The sequence below is a fragment of the Podarcis liolepis genome (assembly GCF_965112155.1).
Source record: "Podarcis liolepis genome assembly, chromosome: 4".
NCBI lineage: Eukaryota > Metazoa > Chordata > Lepidosauria > Squamata > Lacertidae > Podarcis > Podarcis liolepis.
The window spans coordinates 105,891,376-105,910,440 of NC_139558.1; the positions used below are offsets into that span (position 1 = coordinate 105,891,376).

General features: G+C 54.2%; 1 protein-coding gene across 2 annotated transcripts in view; it reads right to left on the reverse strand.

Moving 5' to 3' along the window:
- Positions 1–342: 342 nt before the first annotated feature.
- Positions 343–19,065, reverse strand: part of FHIP1B (FHF complex subunit HOOK interacting protein 1B) — a 33,623-nt gene continuing 14,900 nt past the window's right edge. For both annotated transcript variants that reach the window (XM_083499342.1, XM_083499343.1), the window contains exons 3-13: positions 17,036–17,374; positions 13,965–14,594; positions 12,455–12,613; positions 9,952–10,038; positions 9,384–9,551; positions 8,927–9,006; positions 7,808–7,977; positions 6,318–7,217; positions 3,731–3,909; positions 3,470–3,632; positions 343–971 (exon numbers count right to left, since the gene is read on the reverse strand). In XM_083499342.1, the coding sequence (XP_083355468.1) occupies positions 652–971; positions 3,470–3,632; positions 3,731–3,909; positions 6,318–7,217; positions 7,808–7,977; positions 8,927–9,006; positions 9,384–9,551; positions 9,952–10,038; positions 12,455–12,613; positions 13,965–14,594; positions 17,036–17,179 (3,000 nt within the window). In that variant the 5' untranslated portion in view covers positions 17,180–17,374 and the 3' untranslated portion in view covers positions 343–651. The remainder of the gene's footprint in view (positions 972–3,469; positions 3,633–3,730; positions 3,910–6,317; positions 7,218–7,807; positions 7,978–8,926; positions 9,007–9,383; positions 9,552–9,951; positions 10,039–12,454; positions 12,614–13,964; positions 14,595–17,035; positions 17,375–19,065) is intronic.

The window sequence follows — 19,065 nt, forward strand, 5'->3', positions numbered from 1 at the left end:
CCAGCCACTGGAAATGGAAGGGGAGAGCTGCTCTCGCACTCGGGTCCTGCTTGTGAGAAGAGGCTGGACCAGACGAGCCCCCTTGATCCAGCTGGGCTCCTCTCAGCTCCCCCAATTCTCTGTCTTTGGTTGGGGGCAGGAGGCCGAGAAGGAAGCTTTGGGGCTGGGTGCCCCACTGCCAGCGAGGCTTCAGCTGCGGTTCCTGCCCTGCAAAGGGCTGGGCTGGAGGACCTCTGGAGGGCCCTTGCAACCCTGCAATTCCACAGCGGGCACAAAGGGCAAGTGACGGGCGCCCCCTGCCGTCTCCCCCCCCAATGCAAAATCACCCAGGCCACATCCAGCACAGAGAGAGAGCTTCTTTTATACATATTGCAACGAATTCTCCAGAAAAAAAACATTCATTCCCAATAAATTAAAAAGGTCCTTGTCCTGGTACGGAGTTTTCTTTAAAAAGGTGCCCCCCACCCGCCCCACGGGGTGCCCCCCACAGGCTCCCCGATTAGTGCAGACCCAGCCAGGGCTGAGCCGGGGGGTGAGGGAGAGTCGGGGGAGATTCCAGTTAAGAGCCCCGGACGGGGGTGGGGGGGGCGTGGAGTGGAGTGTTCGGGAGGGGGAGCAGGCGGGCAGTGGAGGGGGGTGTCCCGGCTGCGCTCACTCCGGCCCCCCCGCCTCGGCCTTCTCCTCGGGGGGCTCCAGCAGGAAGGGCGAGGTGACGGCGTGTGCCTGGGCAATGGCGGCCAGCTCCTTCAGGAACTCGGCGAAGATGACGGCGCAGTAGACGGCGTTCTTGACCCGCAGCGCCTCGCTCTGCTTCTCGGCCGAGGTGCGGAAGAGGGAGCCCCCCGCCAGCGCGTGCATCACCGGCCCCTCGCGCATGTGCTGCAGCGCCAGCTGGGCTGCCTGCCGCGCCCGCGTGGGGCTGTTGGTGTGGCGCATGATCAGCTCCCCAATGGACGGCTTGCGGCTCTTCACTGCGGGGGGGGGGGGAGAAAAGGGGAGGGAGTCAGCGCCAAGTAGAGGTTTTTTTTGGGGGGGGAGAGCCCCCTGGCAAAATCCCCCCCCCCCGAAACGCCATGGGGAAAATCAGATTTCCCAGTTCGCACATTTCAAGAAATAAAAGCCCTGAAACGGCAGCTGCAAAACTCACAAAATACAGAAATGGCAACGTTAAACTGCGGAACTGCCTGCCACAGGAATCAGTGCGGGCCTGGCTGGCTCTCAAAGGAGATCAGGCCCATTCATGGAGGGGGAGAGAAGGTTCTGCTCCAGCAACCGCAGTCGGAGGCAGAGATGCTTCTGGGTCCCGGGGGCCGGGATCTCGTGTTCAAATCCTGCTTGGGGCACCTGGTGTGGGAACAGGAGGCTGGGCTGGACGGTCCCCCTTTGGCCTGACCCAGCAGCCTCTTCGGGTTTCCTTGTGGCACCTCCAGGCCCAGAAGCAGTCTACCTGCACTGCCAGGTTCATGGGAGGCCTCTGTGAGAACAGGGCTCTGGACTTCGCTGGTTAAGCGTCACAATTCACATCTCCAAAGAAGTGGCTTTGTGTTCTCGGATGAGCCTGTGGCTGGGAGCGAGGGCGGCAGGCCAGGAGACCCCCCAACCCCTCCCTGCACAGCCCACGCAAGACAGCTACCCTATAGCCACACACCATAAATACTCCATAGGTCAGCAGCTGGGGGGGGGGGGGTCCAGCCCCGTCGTGCCACAGCTGGGCCTGATCCAGCAGGGTCTCTTTGCATGGTCTGGTGGAGCCTCCAGGCCCAGAGGCAGCCTACCTGGAGTCCTGGGCCGCTGGGGCCATTGGAGCACTGCGAGGAGAGCAGGACGCTGGGTCAGATGGGGCCCCCAGGGCTTGATCCTGCGGTCTCCTTTCCCACTCTGAACCACAATAATCAGCTGCCCAGAGTGGCTGGGGCAACCCAGTCAGATGGGCGGATTATTATTATTATTATTATTATTATTATTATTATTATTATTATTATTATTACAGTGATACCTTGGTTCTCAAAACGCTGAAAACCCAGAAATGTGTGTTCCAGTTTTCCAACATTTTTCGGAAGCTGAACATCCGGCGCGGCTGTCGGCTATTGTTTCTGTGGCGCCTGCACCAACCAGAAGCTGCGCCTTGGTTTCCAAACATTTCGGAAGTCAAACAGACTTCCGGAACGGATTAAGTTTGGCGCTTTTGTTTTTGCTCTTTATTTTGCATTTTTGTTTCTGTACCTTTTTTAGTTCATTTCTTTTCCTGACTGCGTGGAACCCAGTTCAGTTACTGATTGACTGATTGTGTGACTGCGGAAATGGATCAAAGCCCCCCATCCAAACAATGACTACCATCAGTGCAGATAAGGGGGGGGGAGTTAATCAACTACAATACCGTCTTATTTATTTGATAGTACGGTACCTTGATTATTGCTTTCATTTTATGGACCAATGGTCTCGTTGGATAGTAAAATTCATGTTGAATTGCTGTTTTAGGGGTTGTTCTTAAAAGTCTGGAATGGATTAACCGGTTTGCATACCTTTCTATGGGAAAGCACACCCTGGTTTTGGAACGCTTTGGTTTTGGAACAGACTTCTGGAACGGATTAAGTTTGAGAACCAAGGTAGCACTGCATTATTATTATTATTATTATTATTATTATTATTATTATTATTACTACTACTACTACTACTACAGTCATACCTCATGTTACGGCCGCTTCATGTTACGTCCTTTCAGGTTATGCCCCATGGTGACCCAGAAGTACTGGAAAGGGTTACTTCTGGGTTTTGCCACTCACGCATGCGCAGACACACAAAATGACGTCACGCGCATGTGCAGAAGCGGCGAATCGCAACCCGTGCATGCGCAGATACGGGTTGCGTTCTTTTCAGGTTGCGAACGGGCCTCCAAAACAGATCCCGTTCACAACCAGAGGTAAAAGGTAAAGGGACCCCTGACCGTTAGGTCCAGTCGCAGACGATTCTGGGGTTGTGCTGCTCATCGCGCTCTATAGGTCAAGGGAGCCGGCGTTTGTCTGCAGACAGTTTTTCCAGGTCATGTGGCCAGCATGACTAAGCCGCTTCTGGCGAACCAGAGCAGCGCACGAAAACGCCGTTTACCTTCCCACTGGAGCGGGACCTATTTATCTACTTGCACTTTGACGTGCTTTCGAACTGCTAGGATGGCAGGAGCAGGGACCGAGCAACAGGAGCTCACTCCGTCACAGGGATTCGAACCGCCGACCTTCTGATCAGCAAGCCCTAGGCTCTGTGGTTTAACCCACAGCGCCACCCGCTTTTGACCAGAGGTACCCCTGTATAATAATAATTATTATTATTCAATAGCAGGCTTCCACGGACTCCTTTTAAGGAGTCATCCGTGCCCAGGGGACCCCTGGGGCATGGGCTCTGACCCTGAGCCGCCCCCGAGCCCCCACGGCACCCAGACTGCTACCTCCCAGGGCCCCCGCCCCCTCCTCCTCACCCAGAGTCTCCGAGCGGCGCAGGGCGGGCGCGGCGTTCTGGGCGTCTGACCAGTCCAGCTTCCCTCTGGCCACCAGGTACTTCTTGGCTTTGGAGAGGAGGGAGGGAAAGTCTTCCTGGGAGGCGGCAAAGCTCTCAATCTTGTTCTTGACCGAGCCCAGGACCTGCCGGGGGGAAGAGGGAGGGAGGGTGAGGGGCGCTGCCAGGCAAGGGGTCTGCCCCCCAGGAGGGTTTCCCCCCTTGGGCTCCCGTGAGGGTCTACCTGGATGAGGGACTTGACGCTGGGCTGGAAGACCATGTTGGTGTTGAGGAGGAAGGAGCGCAGGAGCGGCTGAGGGTGGGCGGCCAGCTGGGCGATGAGCCCCGTCAGGAGGAAGTTGACGTAGAGGGAGTTCTGCAGCATGTTCTCCAGCTTGGCCAGCAGCACCGCCACAAAGGGCCCTGCCAGGGAGGACAGCAGGGGGTCAGCCGAGGGGAGGTCCACCCCCCGCAGAGACACTTCCAAGGGAACCCGGTTTCCTTCTTCTCGAAAATAATTTCTGTTAAATTTTCTGCTTCGCAATTTCAACAGCCTTAAAATACCAATGACTTCCCTTCTCCTCTCTCCGTGGTTCATCTTGCATATCACAAATCCCTGCATATTTTACAAAAGCTTTACCATTCAGCCAGGGCCGGATTTTGGTTTGATGCGGCCCTTGGCTCCGGAAGGGAATGGGGCCCTTTATGTGTCCAGCTCTCCTTTGTCAACAACAAATCACCGCTGTTTTTAGTGTTGAATATAAGCGAGATGGTAATTGATGGAGCTAAGAGGTATCTCAAGCCATTTGCACATCACAAAAGATGTATTGTTATCAAAGTCATTGTTGAACTGAAATACAATTAAGTAGATTATCTTATAGCTTGGAAATGTACATCCAGTTTTTTCCCCTCAAATTTTTTTTGGGGGGCCCCTAAGGTATAGCTTGTTTAGCTTATATGTGAATCGGGCAATATTCCCTTATTGCATCCATCAAAATTGTTGAATTGATCTTAATGCTGCCCACCTTTTCAGCTGTACACAATTCCCCCCCCCCATATATTCAATAAGCATTTTCCACTCTTCTCTAAACATGTGCCCTTCTGGTTCTCTTATTCTATATGTTAAGTCTGCAAGCTGCACATATTCTTAAGCTTAAGTTGCCGTTCTTCTTTGGATGGGACCTCGCTCGTTTTCCGTTTTTGGGCTAACCAAACACGGGCCGCAGTATTGGCATATATAAATAACCTTTTTTTGACACCTGGGTATTTCAGTCTGAATTATCCCCAACAGAAAGGACTCTGGTTTTTTTTAAATCATTTTCTCCTTCCTTGCAGCTTTTAAAGCAGGTTTTGTGATTCTGTGAGTCCACTGAGCCATTTGGTGCAAACAGGGCCAAAGACCCGACAGGGGATTGCAGAAATGTAGAAGCCCCCCCCCCCCCCCGGATCATTTAGGTTCCCCCCACCCACCCGCAATGCATATGCCCAAGTGGCCAAGGTCTCCTTGGCATGCAGAAAAGCACCTGCGGCTTCAAGAAAAGGGCCAGAGCTCTCTCTCTGCCCAAGAGCCTCAAGGGACATGGGGGGGCTGGATGTCCCAATGGGCGGAGACGGGATGGAGCAACATCAGCCATGTTGCTCTGCAAGGGAAAGGGCCCCCCTCCCAGATGGGGTTACGCCAAGGGAGAAGAGGCCCCTGGGGGATACCAACGCTGCCCCTTGGCAGCCTCTGGCTCCTGGGGGTGGGAGCCCCATCGGACCCAGACCAGCCCTGCCTGCACTGGAGAGATGCTGGGGGGTGAGGGGGGGCAGGCGGAGAAAAGGCAGGAGCAGGAAAGGAGCAGCAGCAACAACAACAACGCACACAGACCCGGGGGGGGGGGGGGGTCTGAAGGAAGGAAGGAAAGGAAAGATGGAAGGAAAGAGAAGAAAGAAGGAGAGGAACGATGGATGGATGGATGGATGGATGGATGGATGGATGGAAGGTTAATGAATGTTAGAATGATGTTTGAATGAAGTTAAGCGGTTTCTAGCTGTAATGATATAAAAGAATATGGAAAAGCTGGATTTTTAAATAGGTAAAAATTTAATGTTATAATATATTAAGATCAAAGATCAGGATAATAAGGAGGGAAAGAAATTGCGGAATTAATTAATTGAATTGGAATACAAAAAAAGGAGGTATGAGGAGGTCAGGGAAACAAGGATGTGAATGTAAGATATGGAAAGGTTGATTTTTTATTTTTCCTTTTTTATCTTTTTTATCTTTATTCTGTATTTTTCTTGTATTTTTATTTTTGTCTTTTATTCTTGCATTTTTTGTTTTTATGTAATTCCTTTTTCTGAAACTTTAATAAATATTTTATTAAAAAAAGGAAGGAAGGAAGGAGAGGGAAAAGGAAAAGTAGACAGGAAAAGGAAGAAACAATAGGAGGAAAGGGGACAAAGAAAGGGGGAGCAGAGGAGAAGGAGACAGACGAAACTGGAAGCAGAGAAAGAGAAAGGAGTCACTTGCCTTTGGGAATGGAGCCCAAGGCTGGGCGGGCGAAGTGGGCAGCGGGCAAAGTGCCCATGTGCCCTGACTTCTTCTGAAGGGAACTAGGACCCCCCCCATCCACTGGGCCCCAACCATCTGCTGCCCAGGTCTGACCCCTCTGATCCCCTCCAGAAGTTCCTCTGGGGAAACCCCGCTCAGGCTAAACTCCCACCTTGCACAGCAGACTTAGCCTTGGGGGGCAAGGGGGACCCCTGGAGAGTGGTGGGCCTCCAGGAGCAGCAGGGGCCAGAGAGACCTCCAAGGAAGAGGGTGGGGGGTGCCCCCAACGACTCACCTGTGAACGGCTGGCTGGGGAGGGCCCCCGGGGTGGGTGGGGGGCTGCCGACAATCTGCGCCAGGGGGTCGGCCAGGCGAGAGGGCGCCAGGCTGCCCTCGGGGGGAGCGGCGAAGCTGCGATAGGCCTCCTCTTCCTCGGGGCTGAGGGGGTCCGCCTGGGGGGGCTCCTCCTCCTCCTCCCGGCCCCCGTTCGCCATCTCGTCCTCCAGGCGCCGCAGCTCCGCTGCAAACCTCTCCACGGGGTGGGCGCCCCCGTTCTCGGCCGGCACCAGCGACTCGTCCGGGCCGGGGGTCTCGGGGAGGCCCCCGTTCTCCACCACGGCCCCCTCCTGCGGGCACCGGCGGACCTTCTTGATGAGCGCGGGCTCCGAGTGCGCCCCGTTCAGCAGGGGCCCCGGGTCCTCGCTGCCGGGGGAGGCGGCAGGGGGCGAGGTGCCAGCGTCCGGGGTCCCCTTGGGGGCGGCCCCCTCCTCAGGCGGAGCACCCCGCTTCTTAGTCCGGGGGGAGGCAGGCCCCGGGTGCCCGCCGGGCTGGAAGGAGGTGTAGGTGAGGGGGTCGCCCTGGCGGGGCAGGGAGGGGTCCAGGCTGGCGGGAGGGGGCCGCTCTCCGTCGTAGGGGGCCGACCAGACGCGGCAGGCCCAGACGCAGCGGTCAACGTTCAGGCGGGCGTCGCGCAGGTATTCCAGGTAGTTGCCCTCCAACTCACAGGCCTCCTCCCAGCGAGGGGGGGTCCGGTGGGAGGGGCTGCCAACGGGGGTCCCCGGGGAGCGGGGGGAGGCGGGGCCGGCGGGATCGGGGCCAAAGCTGGGCTGGCGCATGAAGAAGGAGAGGCGAGAGGGCGTGGAGGGCTTGGGCACCGTCACCACTGAGGAGGAGTCCACGCTGGGGCTGCCGTGACCTGGGGGGGGGGGAGAGAGAGGATGGGGGGGTCACCGAATTGTGGAGTTGGAAGGGGCCCCAAGGGTCATCTAGTCCAAACCCCTGCAAGGCAGGAATCTTTTCCCCCATGTGGGACCCACAACCCTGAGATTATTCCTGGCGCCCCCCACCGGGGCTCCTGGAAGACCCGCCCTTTTTCTGCCCCCTTTGCCTGGCCTGCAAGGGAGACCCACCCCTTCTGTTTAGATGTGCAGGTGGACTAGATGAGTTTTGGGGATCCCGTCACAATCTGCCGTTCTGCGGTTCAGTGAACTCCTGCTCAACACAAACAGGGAGTAGAGGAGGCTTTGCAACACCCCAGCGGGAAAATGCTGCCCTCTCCCCCCACCCAAAGAGGCGTGGGTCCAGCACCCGCTGCAAATGCCCTCCAGGCTCCACTGCCCGGACCCCCAGCGAGGATTTCGCTCCTGTGCCCCAAGGCTGCAAACTGGGAGGAGGCAGAGAGGAGCCCCACAAATGTTGTCAGTGCCAAGGCCTCCCTTGCCCATTCCATGTGCCCCCCCAACCTCCAGCCCCCCTGCCCCTCCCGCCCGGCCGCCAGAGGCTCACCCTTGGACCAGGTGGCGTGCTCCTCCTCTCGCTCGGGGGGCGGGGGGCTCTCTGGGCGGCAGCACTGGGGGACGAGCGAGAGGAACTTGCTGGCCGCCTTGCCATAGAGGTCCAGCTCCTTCACCGCCCGCCTCTGGCTCAGCATGACGTGGCTGCAGGGGATCAGGTACCTGCCGCGGAAAAGCACAGCTGCGGAGGGGAACCCAAAGGCCATCTAGCCCACCCCGACGGGGCGGGAAGCGCAGCCAGAGAACCATGGCGGCCACAGAATCGTAGCCTTGGAAGGAATCCCGGGGTCATCTATGCCAACCCCCGGAAAGGGCAGGGAGGTCACACGTCCCCGTTTCCTGGAGACAGACCCTGGATTCACACATCTGTCCCCAGATTTCATTTAATGCCCCCAGATTTATATTTCAAGTGTTGTAGATTTATTAGTAGGGAATGAATGTTGTGTGATTGGTTCAATGGCACAACACAAACTGTATGGGGACTTCCGGCGAGGCAACATGGCGGGCGCCACTGCCGAGGGGGAACCGGGGACGCCCGGTGGGACAACTGGGGGAACTGCTGACCCCCCTCCCCGCGACCCAAATTGAGTCGGGAGCGAGAGAATCCAGCCACCAGTCCGACTGCCCAGTGGCGCTCCAGGGCCATGAAAACCCCGGAGCCAAGGCAGGGAGAAGGAGGAGAGGAGAAGGAGAAGGAAGAGAGAGGAAGAGGAAGGAGAAAAAAAAGGGGAGCTCTCTTTAAAAAAAAATAACCTTTTTTTCTCTTTTCAAAAAAAAAAAAGTGTCCCCAGATTCTTTGAAAAAGATCTGGTAACCTTAGGTTACCCGGAAGAGGAGGCTGATGGGTGAAGAGGGCCAATGGGGCCACCAGGGGGAGCCCCCGCACCAGCGAAGTCTCTGGGAGCAGGAACAGGGTGCCCTTCCCAGCTTCACCCAACAGAGGGAGCCCACGGCTCTGTTGGAGAGACCGGGAGGACGCCAAGGTTGCAGGTTCGATCCCCGACGGTGGCATGTTCCTGCCTCGCAGGGGGCTGGACTAGATGACCCTCGGGTTCCCTTCCGACGATCACATGAGCCAGAGAGCCAAGGGGTCGGGTGGGGGGGGGTCTACCTGAGCACCAGCTGCAGCAAGACGTCTTCACAGTGCAGGTTGAGCAGCGTCCGGAAGAGGCTGAGCGAGACCATGCAGAGCTGGGGGGGGGGGAGAAAGAGAGGAATGAAGGGGGCAGTGGGGCAGAAGGCTCCCCCCACTCCATCCCCCACCAGCAACACCCCCCAAGCCACCCCCTGGGCAACGAGAAGAAGAATCAGATTCTCCTTTTGTGGGAGGGAGGATGTCTTCCTGCCCCCCCCCCCGGGATAGGGATGAGCCCACGCTCGCCCCCCCCCCAATCCCAGGACCCCTTTGTGTGGGGCAGGGCAGGACCTCAAAGCCCAAGGAGCAAAGAGCGGCCACACCAGCCCTGCAAGGTAGGGCCCTGGACTTCCAGGGTGCTTCTGACACACGGCTGACTCCAACCCCGTCCCCTCGGGGTCTTCCCCATGTGCGCCCCCCCCCGAAGACACACCCGGGAGTTGCTGGCGATGCGGGAGACCAGCGTGTCGAGGATGGTGCTGTTGTCGTGGCGATGGAGGAGGAGGAAGCGCAGGAAGGTCTTCAGGAGGGCAGCCTCGCTGATGCTGCGCAGGAACAGGTCCAGGTAGGCCGTGCTGGCAATCATCTCTTCAATGGAGGTCTGGGGGGGGGCAGGGAGGGGGGATCAGGGGGACTGTCACACCCCAGAATAGCTCAGCCAGGTGGTACCCTGCGGGGCATCCAGCCCAACCCCCAGGAACGGCGGGGGGGGGGGGCAGAAGCCGGACCAGTCCTGGTGGGGCTCATGCCTCCCCCTGCTTCAGCCCCATACATCATCTCGGCCCCTCTTTGCCCTCACTCCCCACTGGCTTGGCGGTGAGAAGCTAAGCCAGTTCCGAGCCAGGCCTGCTCCAGCAGCAGGACTGATCTGGCGGGAGGAGGCTTGCTATTCACCTGCCCCAAAGGCAGCTCCGGGAAGCCTGGGGGGGGGGGAGTGGAAGTGGGTGGGGGGTTCCTCCCTGGCCAGGCCACACAACCCCCCAGCCCAGGCATGAACTGACCTTGTGCAAGGCAGGGCCCAGGACCGGCACCAGGAACCCGTTGTGGATGTAATCCACCAGCTGCTTCTGGACCAGCGGGTGAGCCACCTGGGGGGGCGGGAAGAGAAGAAGGTGAGAAGCGCCCCCAGGATCAGGCCAGGGGCCCAGCCAAGCCAGCGCCCTGCTCTCAAAGGGGCTATCAAAGGGGCTATCTTGGGCCCGGTCTTATTCAACATCTTTATCAACGACTTGGATGATGGACTCAAGGGCATCCTGATCAAATTTGCAGATGACACCAAACTGGGAGGGGTGGCTAACACCCCAGAGGACAGGATCACACTTCAAAACGACCTTGACAGATTAGAGAACTGGGCCAAAACAAACAAGATGAATTTTAACAGGGAGAAATGTAAAGTATTGCACTTGGGCAAAAAAAAGGAGAGGCACAAATACAAGATGGGTGACACCTGGCTCGAGAGCAGTACATGTGAAAAGGATCTAGGAGTCTTGGTTGACCACAAACTTGACATGAGCCAACAGTGTGACGCGGCAGCTAAAAAAGCCAATGCAATTCTGGGCTGCATCAATAGGAGCATAGCATCTAGATCAAGGGAAGTAATAGTGCCACTGTATTCTGCTCTGGTCAGACCTCACCTGGAGTACTGTGTCCAGTTCTGGGCACCACAATTCAAGAAGGACACTGACAAACTGGAACGTGTCCAGAGGAGGGCAACCAAAATGGTCAAAGGCCTGGAAACGATGCCTTATGAGGAACGGCTAAGGGAGCTGGGCATGTTTAGCCTGGAGAAGAGGAGGTTAAGGGGTGATATGATAGCCATGTTCAAATATATAAAAGGATGTCACATAGAGGAGGGAGAAAGGTTGTTTTCTGCTGCTCCAGACAAGCGGACACGGAGCAATGGATCCAAACTACAAGAAAGAAGATTCCACCTAAACATTAGGAAGAACTTCCTGACAGTAAGAGCTGTTTGACAGTGGAATTTGCTGCCCAGGAGTGTGGTGGAGTCTCCTGCTTTGGAGGTCTTTAAGCAGAGGCTTGACAACCATATGTCAGGAGTGCTCTGATGGTGTTTCCTGCTTGGCAGGGGGTTGGACTCGATGGCCCTTGTGGTCTCTTCCAACTCTATGATTCCATGATTCTATGATTCTATGATCAGATGCCCCACGGGGAAACTTGCAAGCGGGACCCGAGTGCGAGAGCTCCCCACCCCTCTGCTGGCTTCCAGCAACTGGAATGCAAAAATAAAGTGTGTCACCAACACAAAAAGGTTAGAAAGCTCTGGGTGCGAGTGTCGGACCTCACAGACCAGGGTTCAAACCAAGCTTTGGCTGAATGCGACCCTGGGCCTGCCTTCTCCCAGCCTATCCTACCTGGCAGGGTTGTCGCTGCTAAACTGCCAGCTCTGACTGGCAACAAGTATCCGTGGGCAGCCCTCTCCTCCTCCAGGGATCTGCCCAACTCTCTTTTAAGAAAAATACAAAACATTAAACAAAGCCACAAAGACTTGCGAACTACCCAGCCTGAAATGAACTTACAATGTCTGGTTTCAATAGATTCAGGAAATCAGTCTCTTAAACTTAAGCCAAGAAAGAGTATTCTCTATAAGATTGAAGATCAATCTACGTATCAAGACTTTGAGATTAGACCACTGAAGAAAACCATCTTGGGAGGTGTGCCGCCTGCAAGCCCCAGTTCAAGGGCCCCATTGGGGGCGAACAGCGGACTCTTGATTCCTTGGACTGCCAGGGCGAAACAGGTGCAAAACCCCAGCACCCTGCCTACAACTTCATTGTCTACAACTTCATTAACATCTCTCCACAACTCCACTAGCATCTCTCGGTATTGTGAATATTTGTTGGTATCTTTATGAACTTATCTAAAAGACTGAGTTCAGCATTTGGAAAATCTATTGAAACCAGACATTTAAGTTCATTTTAAGCTGGGGAGTTTGCAAGTCTTTGTGGCTTTGTTTAATGTTTTGTATTTTTCTCAGAAGGCTGATAAAGTATGTATAATTATTGTTCTGTGCATATTAATCGCCAACGTGCTGCATGAGTCGCACTACTTCTATCAGTAGCACAGGTTGCATTTTCCTAGCAATTCTCTTTTAAAGCCGTCCAGGTGGGTGGCTGGCCACGTGTCCTGCAGCAGGGAGTTCCACCGTTTAACTCTGTGCAGCCTCCACAAGTGCTGCCAAGAGACCCCCAAACCCACCCAACCTTGGATTTTCCTGGTCTCTGCACCCGGCGAAACCTGCGGTGCAACTTCATACAACCCGGCAGCCTGGGTCTGCGCGCTAGTCAATGGATCGTAGCACTGCAGAGTTGGCGGGGACCACCAAAGGTTATCCAGCCCAACCCCCTGCCGTGCAGGTCTGCAACTAAATCCCTCTGTGTGTGGCTTTCTGTCCCAGAAAGGGCCCGGCCGTTGCCAGAGCTGTGGTTGGGGATGTGAGGAGGCCAGCCAGCCAGCCCCTTCCCCTTCCCCCGAAGGTGAACTCACCTGGATGACGGCATTGCAGAACTCCAGCGAGTTCATGAAGAGGACCAGCGAGGGAACGCCCACCCAGTCCTCCCGCCGCAGGAAGTGCCAGTCATCCCCCCGGACCTCCAGCTTGCGGGGCAGCGAGGAGTACAGGGCGCTCAGGCCAGTAGCCAGCACCTGGGGGGGCGAGGAGAGAGAGGGCGTTGGGGGAAAAGGGGCGTTTGAGATTTATCAGGCGCAAAACTCCTGGCGACCCCCCCCCGCCCCCTCCCACATGAGGGGCTATGCAAAGAGCACGGGACACCCATGAAGGCAGCCCTGTTGAGGGAAGTTTTTAATGTTTAATGCTGTATTGTGATTTTAATATTCTATTGGGAGCTGCCCAGAGTGGCTGGGGAGGCCTGGCCAGATGGGCGAAGTATGTATAAATAAATAAATAAATAAATAAATAAATAAATAAATAAATAAATAAATTATTATTATTATTATTATTAAGAATGGGGGGTGGGACTCCCCTTCCCTGGAGGTTTTTAAGAAGAGGTTGGATGGTCGTCTGACACGGATGACCCAGCTGAGATTCCTGCCTTGCAAGGGGTTGGACTAGATGTCAGCTGGGGTTCCCCTTTCAGCTCTACGATCCTAGGATCCTTTAAAGTGGCCTGGGGGTTGGAGACTCTGCAGATTGAGGTCAAATCCTGACAAGACAGAAGTACTGTATTGGAGGGACAGGGGGTGGGCAGGTGTGGGGGACTCCCTGGTCTTGAATGGGGCAACTGTGCCCCTGAAGGACCAGGCTGGCAGCCTGGGAGTCATTCTGGACTCACAGCTGTCCATGGAGCGTCTCCACCCCCATCGTTCTGCCCGGACACTGAGGTCCAGCTTCAAGGGCCTTCTGGCGGTTCCCTCCCTGTGAGAAGTGAGGTTATAGGGAACCAGGCAGAGGTGCCCTCCCATCAGATGTCAGGGAAATAAACTGAGTTTTAGAAGACATGTGAAGGCAGCCCTGTTTAGGGAAGCTTTTACTGTTTGATCTTTTATTGTGTTTTAATATTCTGTTGGAAGCCACCCAGAGTGGCTGGGGAGGCCCAGCCAGATGGGCAGTGTATAAGTAATAAATTTATTATCATCATGATCATGATCATCATCATCACTATTACTATTATTATTTCTTCAATCTACACAGGATTGTATCTGGGGCAGGACCAAATCTGGGGAGGTTGGAACAGAAGCCTTGGCGTGTAGGATTCCGACTGCAAGGCTTTACAAATCTTTTGCTGTTTGCGTATTGTCGGTCCATGTGCCTAGTCCTCATGGGGGCACCCTGGAATAACCTCTCAGGCCAGGGCACCCGTGCTCTGCGGTGCCCAGAGTGCCTTCCACGCTCCTGCTGCCCCAGGCACTCACAGATTCACAGAGTTGGAGGGGACCCCAGGCGTCATCTAGTCCACCCCCTGCAACGCAGGAGCCACAGCTGATTCGGGGCAAGGCTTCTGCCCCCGCCTCCCCCCCCCGCTGCCCCCTTCCTTACCGGGCAGAAGAAGGAGTTGTCGGTGATGTAGCGGGCGACGGTGTGGCTGCCGGCGGACAGGGCCATGAGGAGGAGGAGGGCGTCTCTGGCCTGCTGCCCCACCAGCCCCTCGCGGTGGATGAAGGGCACCAGCAGGGAGAAGACCAGCAGGTTGGCGGGGCCCGGCTCGCCCGCCGCGGGGGGGCTGTGGAAGAAGAGCTCCAGCAGGGGGGGCTCCCGGGCCGCCGAGACGCAGAGCTGGTGCAGCAGGAGCACCAGGCTGCCCTCCAGGGCGGGCGAGGCCGGGCCGGCGCACAGGCCCAGCAGGCGCAGGAGGGGCCCCAGGACGGGCCGGTGGCGCAGGAGGGGCTGGTGCGCCTGGCCCAGGAGCATCTCGTAGAGCTTGAGCAGCTCGGCCTTGCGCTCCTCGGGGAGCTCCCCCCGCCGCAGGTGCCAGGCCAGCAGGCGGCCCAGGACGTTCTCGGCCAGCGCCAGCTCCAGGATGGGGCCCGGGGAGCCCTCCGCCCGGGGGCGCTCCTCCGCCAGCAGCGTCAGCATCTGCAGCGTGTGGTTGCGCACGGCGCTCAGGTCGTCCGCCGCGCCCCCCTGCGCCCCCCGCGAGGCCGGGCTCTTCTCCAGGATGCGCAGCACCTGCGAAGGGGGGGGGAGAGAGAGTCAGACGGAAACCAAGGTAGACTGCCTCCGTGGCTGGAGGCTCCGCAAGAGGAGCCTCTGCTCTCACAGATGCCCCCAAACTCTCCTGTAGCGTTCCCAAAGCAAGGAAGGATTGGACTCTGATTACTTGAATACACACGAGGCTTGACCAGTGAGACTCTGGGAGGAGTGTCAATAATAATAATCCTCTCCCCCCCCCCTCGGCCCAGGTCGTTTTATTCACAAAAGAACTTTTTACACAGTATTCGTAAGAACCAATCAGTCTCCCTCTGAGCATTTCAAAAAACCCCACATGGGACAAAGTCAGATCAGAAGAAATTCTTTTAACCACAAAGAAACTATTTCCTACTTGAGCATGCATCTGTAGTTCAGAGTCAATAAAACAGAAATAAAAGGAGGAATGCTTTCAGCAAAACCACGGAGGTCATAAACAGGAGAGGCATTTACCATCTCCTTGTGAACTCTCTTTGTGGCCCTTAAGATCTGTCTAAAGATTAAGCAACATCAAAGCTACCTTCTACCTTTATGACCCAGGATGCCTGATGAAGCAACTGGCCTGTGTTTCAGAATGCTTATACGTGCCTGTCAGGTGTACAGAACGCAAATGGCAGAGGTGGAGAGGCTTGTGGGATTCGATCAGAACCCACTGTCAATGAATTAAACCCAGTCAACGTGATGCTTCCATCGCGGACACAATGGCTTGCGTCATTTTTCATAATTCCTCATAGCAATCCCACCTGACCCCCACACTCTGGATATTTGCACCACCAAACTCTCCCCCTCCTGTCCATACACAGGGGCACAAACAGGGAGACATTGGGGAGCCTTTTCTAAAATACAGTGGTACATTGGTTCTCTAACATAATCCATTCCAGAAGACCCTTCGATTTCTGAAACGTCCGAAAACCTAAAACTCAATAGCCAACAGGCCCCAGGAACTTGTACTCAGTGGAAGCCGCACGGCATGTTCAAAAACCAAAGCATTTACCTCTGGGTTTATGGCATTTGATAACCAAAATGTTCGTCAATGTTCAAAAAGCAAGCTACCACTGTACATCGTAGGGCAGAGCTTCCCAAACTGTGTGTCTTGAGACATTTGTGTGTCGGCTGCAATGTGCAGGAGCGTCACACACCCTCTGCCCTCCTTCCGAAGCTGGAAAGAGGTTAGTTTAACCTCCGGTTTACCTGTAAAACTGAATTACTGTGTCGCAAAATGATGTGTGTCTAAAAAGTGTGTCAACGACAAGAAAAGCTGGGAAAGCTCTGCAGCAGCTTGTAAACAAATGCATACCGTGCTTTTTGCTCCATAAGACACACGTAGTTGTTAGAGGAGGAAAACAAGAAAAAATATATATTCTAAACGAAACAGTGATCTGATGGTGAATTTGGGGTGACCCAATGCAAAAATCCTGAGGATCCATGTGGATCTGTGCTTTGTAACCACATTTTTGCACCACTGAAGCCCCAGGAAACAGTGGATGCACGATTTTTTTTGGTGCAGGCTATAGCCATGGACATGCTATGATGGTGAATCTGGGGTGACCCAGTGCAAAAATCCTGAGGATCCATGGGCTTTTACCTCCCCCCTCCCAGTGTGGTGTAGTGGGTAAGAGCGGTAGACTCATAATCTGGTGAACTAGATTCGCTTCCCCGCTCCTCCACATGCAGCTGCTGGGTGACCTTGGGCCAGTCACACTTCTCTGAAGTCTCTCAGCCCCACTCACCTCAAAGAGTGTTTGTTGTGGGGGAGGAAGGGAAAGGAGAATGTTAGCCGCTTTGAGACTCCTTAAGGGGAGTGAAAGGCGGGATATCAAATCCAAACTCTTCTTACTCTTCTTCTTCCCCCTCCCAGGCAGCCTCCTTTATCTCTAGCGTCCCTTATCTCTCTCCCCGATCGGCAAAACTATCAGTGGTTTTGTTTCAACACCCACTTCTCTCTTTAAAAAGAAAAGCATGATCTTCTTTTTGCCCCTGGGCAATTCGGCTCCAGGGACCACACATTTGCTCCATAAGACGCACAGACATTTCCCCTATCTTTTTAGGAAGAAAAAGGTGCGTCTTATGAAGCAAAAAATACGGTGATTTGTATAATTTTTGAATAATATTTGTATAATTTTTGATATTATATTGAGAGAGAAAACACATACACTGACACACAAAAACATTTCTCTTCCTGTGGTTCCCAACACCCAGGATGCAGAACGTTGCTGCCCCTGTTTTGGGGAGCAGAGCAGACCCCCTGTGGCTACTAGCCCTCGATAACCCTCTCCTCCTCCTCCATGAATTCCTCTGATCCTCTTAAAGCGGCCACCAGTCTCCAGTGGCAGTGAGTTCCACAGCTGTCCATGCACACACACCCCACCCCGAAGCCTCTCTTGGGGGGAACGTCCCCTCTCCTCCACCCGCCAGCCACTCACCTGGACCCAGTGATTCTTGAAGACCATGAGGCAGGTTTCAGGGTCGGCCGCCATGGGGCTTTGCAGGCTGGCGCCACGGGTTCCCCGGTGCCCCCCAGCCCCCACCCGGGGGTTCAGCTTGCTGAGCCAGCTCATCCTCTCCATCGGGAAGGGCAGCGCTGCGTGGGGTGGGGGGGTCACAGGGGGAGAGGCTGTGGCGGGCAGTCAGGGGTCACAGGCGGCCGTGCGCTGGACTGGCTCCTCCGAGGGCAGCTGCTGGGCACGGGGCGGGCAAGGAGGGGGGGTGGCAGGTCCTTGTGGCCAGGGGGGGCGCCATGCTGCTTCGGAGGAAGCCCCGGCCTACGGAAACAGAACGCGGGGAGGAAAAAGTGAGCGGGAGCCGTGACCTCCAACTGGGATGTCAAAACTCTTTCATTCTTATTATTCTTAGTAATCTTTCTTAATTTAAATTACACACTTATGCAAAGAATTTACAATCTCATACTACAAAAAGAAAATTAAAGAACAAACAATTAAGAAAAAACAGAAGAAGAAACAGCAAATTTACGTACATAAAGAAAACACTTAACCCTCCTAATTAATACTTCATTAAGCACTTAAATAAGTGCTTAATTCTGACAAAACGAGTCTCCCAATCATTCTCATTGTACTGCTTATACTGTCGTTCCCCCCCGCACAGTTTTATATTCTTTCATACTGTTCCCGTCTACTCCACAAACGGTCTTTGTTGTGTTTACAAGTGTCACTCAAGTTCTGCTAATATGGTGTGGTTGGTACAATATGATCTTATATAATCCTTAAATATTCTCCATTCTCCAAATATTTTCTGGTTCAATACTCCTCTAACTCTTCCCTCCAGTTTTGCTGGTTGTAAATATTCTAACATGAGTATCTGCCAATCTGTGATTGTTGGTATTGTTTCATTTTTCCACTTCCTCGCCACCAGAATTCTTGCTGCTGTGGTGGCACACATGAACAGTGGTCTTATGTCTTTTTTAATTTCTAATGGTAAAATGCCTAAAAGAAAGATCTCTGGGGTTTTTTTTGAAAGGTAAGCCTGAAAAATTTCTTAAATACATTATATATATTATCCCTAATGATTGCACAAGTCCACCACATGACCCCACATCTATTTTACATCTCCAACAAATCGGTGAGCCTCCTTTATACATTTTCGCTAGTTTCAAGGGGGTACAATGCCATATATATAACATCTTCATGATGGTCTCCCTAAGTATGCTGCGGATTTAATATCTACCTTCCACAATCTCCAAGGAATCATAGAATCATATAGCTGGAAGGCACCCCAAGGGTCATCCAGTCTACCCACTCCAATGTTGAGCAACTCCCCCCTTTTTTAAAAAAATAAATTTTATTTAACAAAATTATTACAAAATATAAGCAAAATACATACAAACATATATTTTTCAGATAAGCAGATAGGAAGTGCAGTGTAAGCGATGGAAGTCAATCAATGAAGTTTTATTATTGAGATATTTGTAGAATAAATTTTGAAGAAATTCTTCCAGTTTTTCTTCTTATTTTTTTTTGTTTTTTTGTTTTGTTTTTTTATATACCGTATTTTTTGCTCCATAAGATGCACTTCCCCCCTCTTAAAATCTAAGGGGAAATGTCTGTGAGTCTTATGGAGTGAATGTGTGGTCCCTGGGGCTGGGGGGGGGGGACCTGGGCTTCCCCCGCCAGCCCCACCAAGCTCCTGAGCAGCTCTGGGGTAGCCCACGAAGCCTCCGCAGGACAGCGGGGAGCCTTCATCCTGCTGCCCTGGGGAGGCTTCACACGGCTATCCCTGGCTTTTGTGGGCTCTCTCACTTCCCCCACCTCCCACAAAAGCCCCCAACAGCCTTGCTCCCTTTAAAGAGCCGTGCCGAGCGTGTGTGTGGCTCTTGGGGGCTTTTTCCCGAGGAGGGAGAAAGGCAGACCGTCAGTGATGGGCTGCTCTTCTCCCTCCTCGGAGAAAAGCCTGCATGCGCCACACACACACTCCACGCAGCTCATGAAAGGGAGCGCTG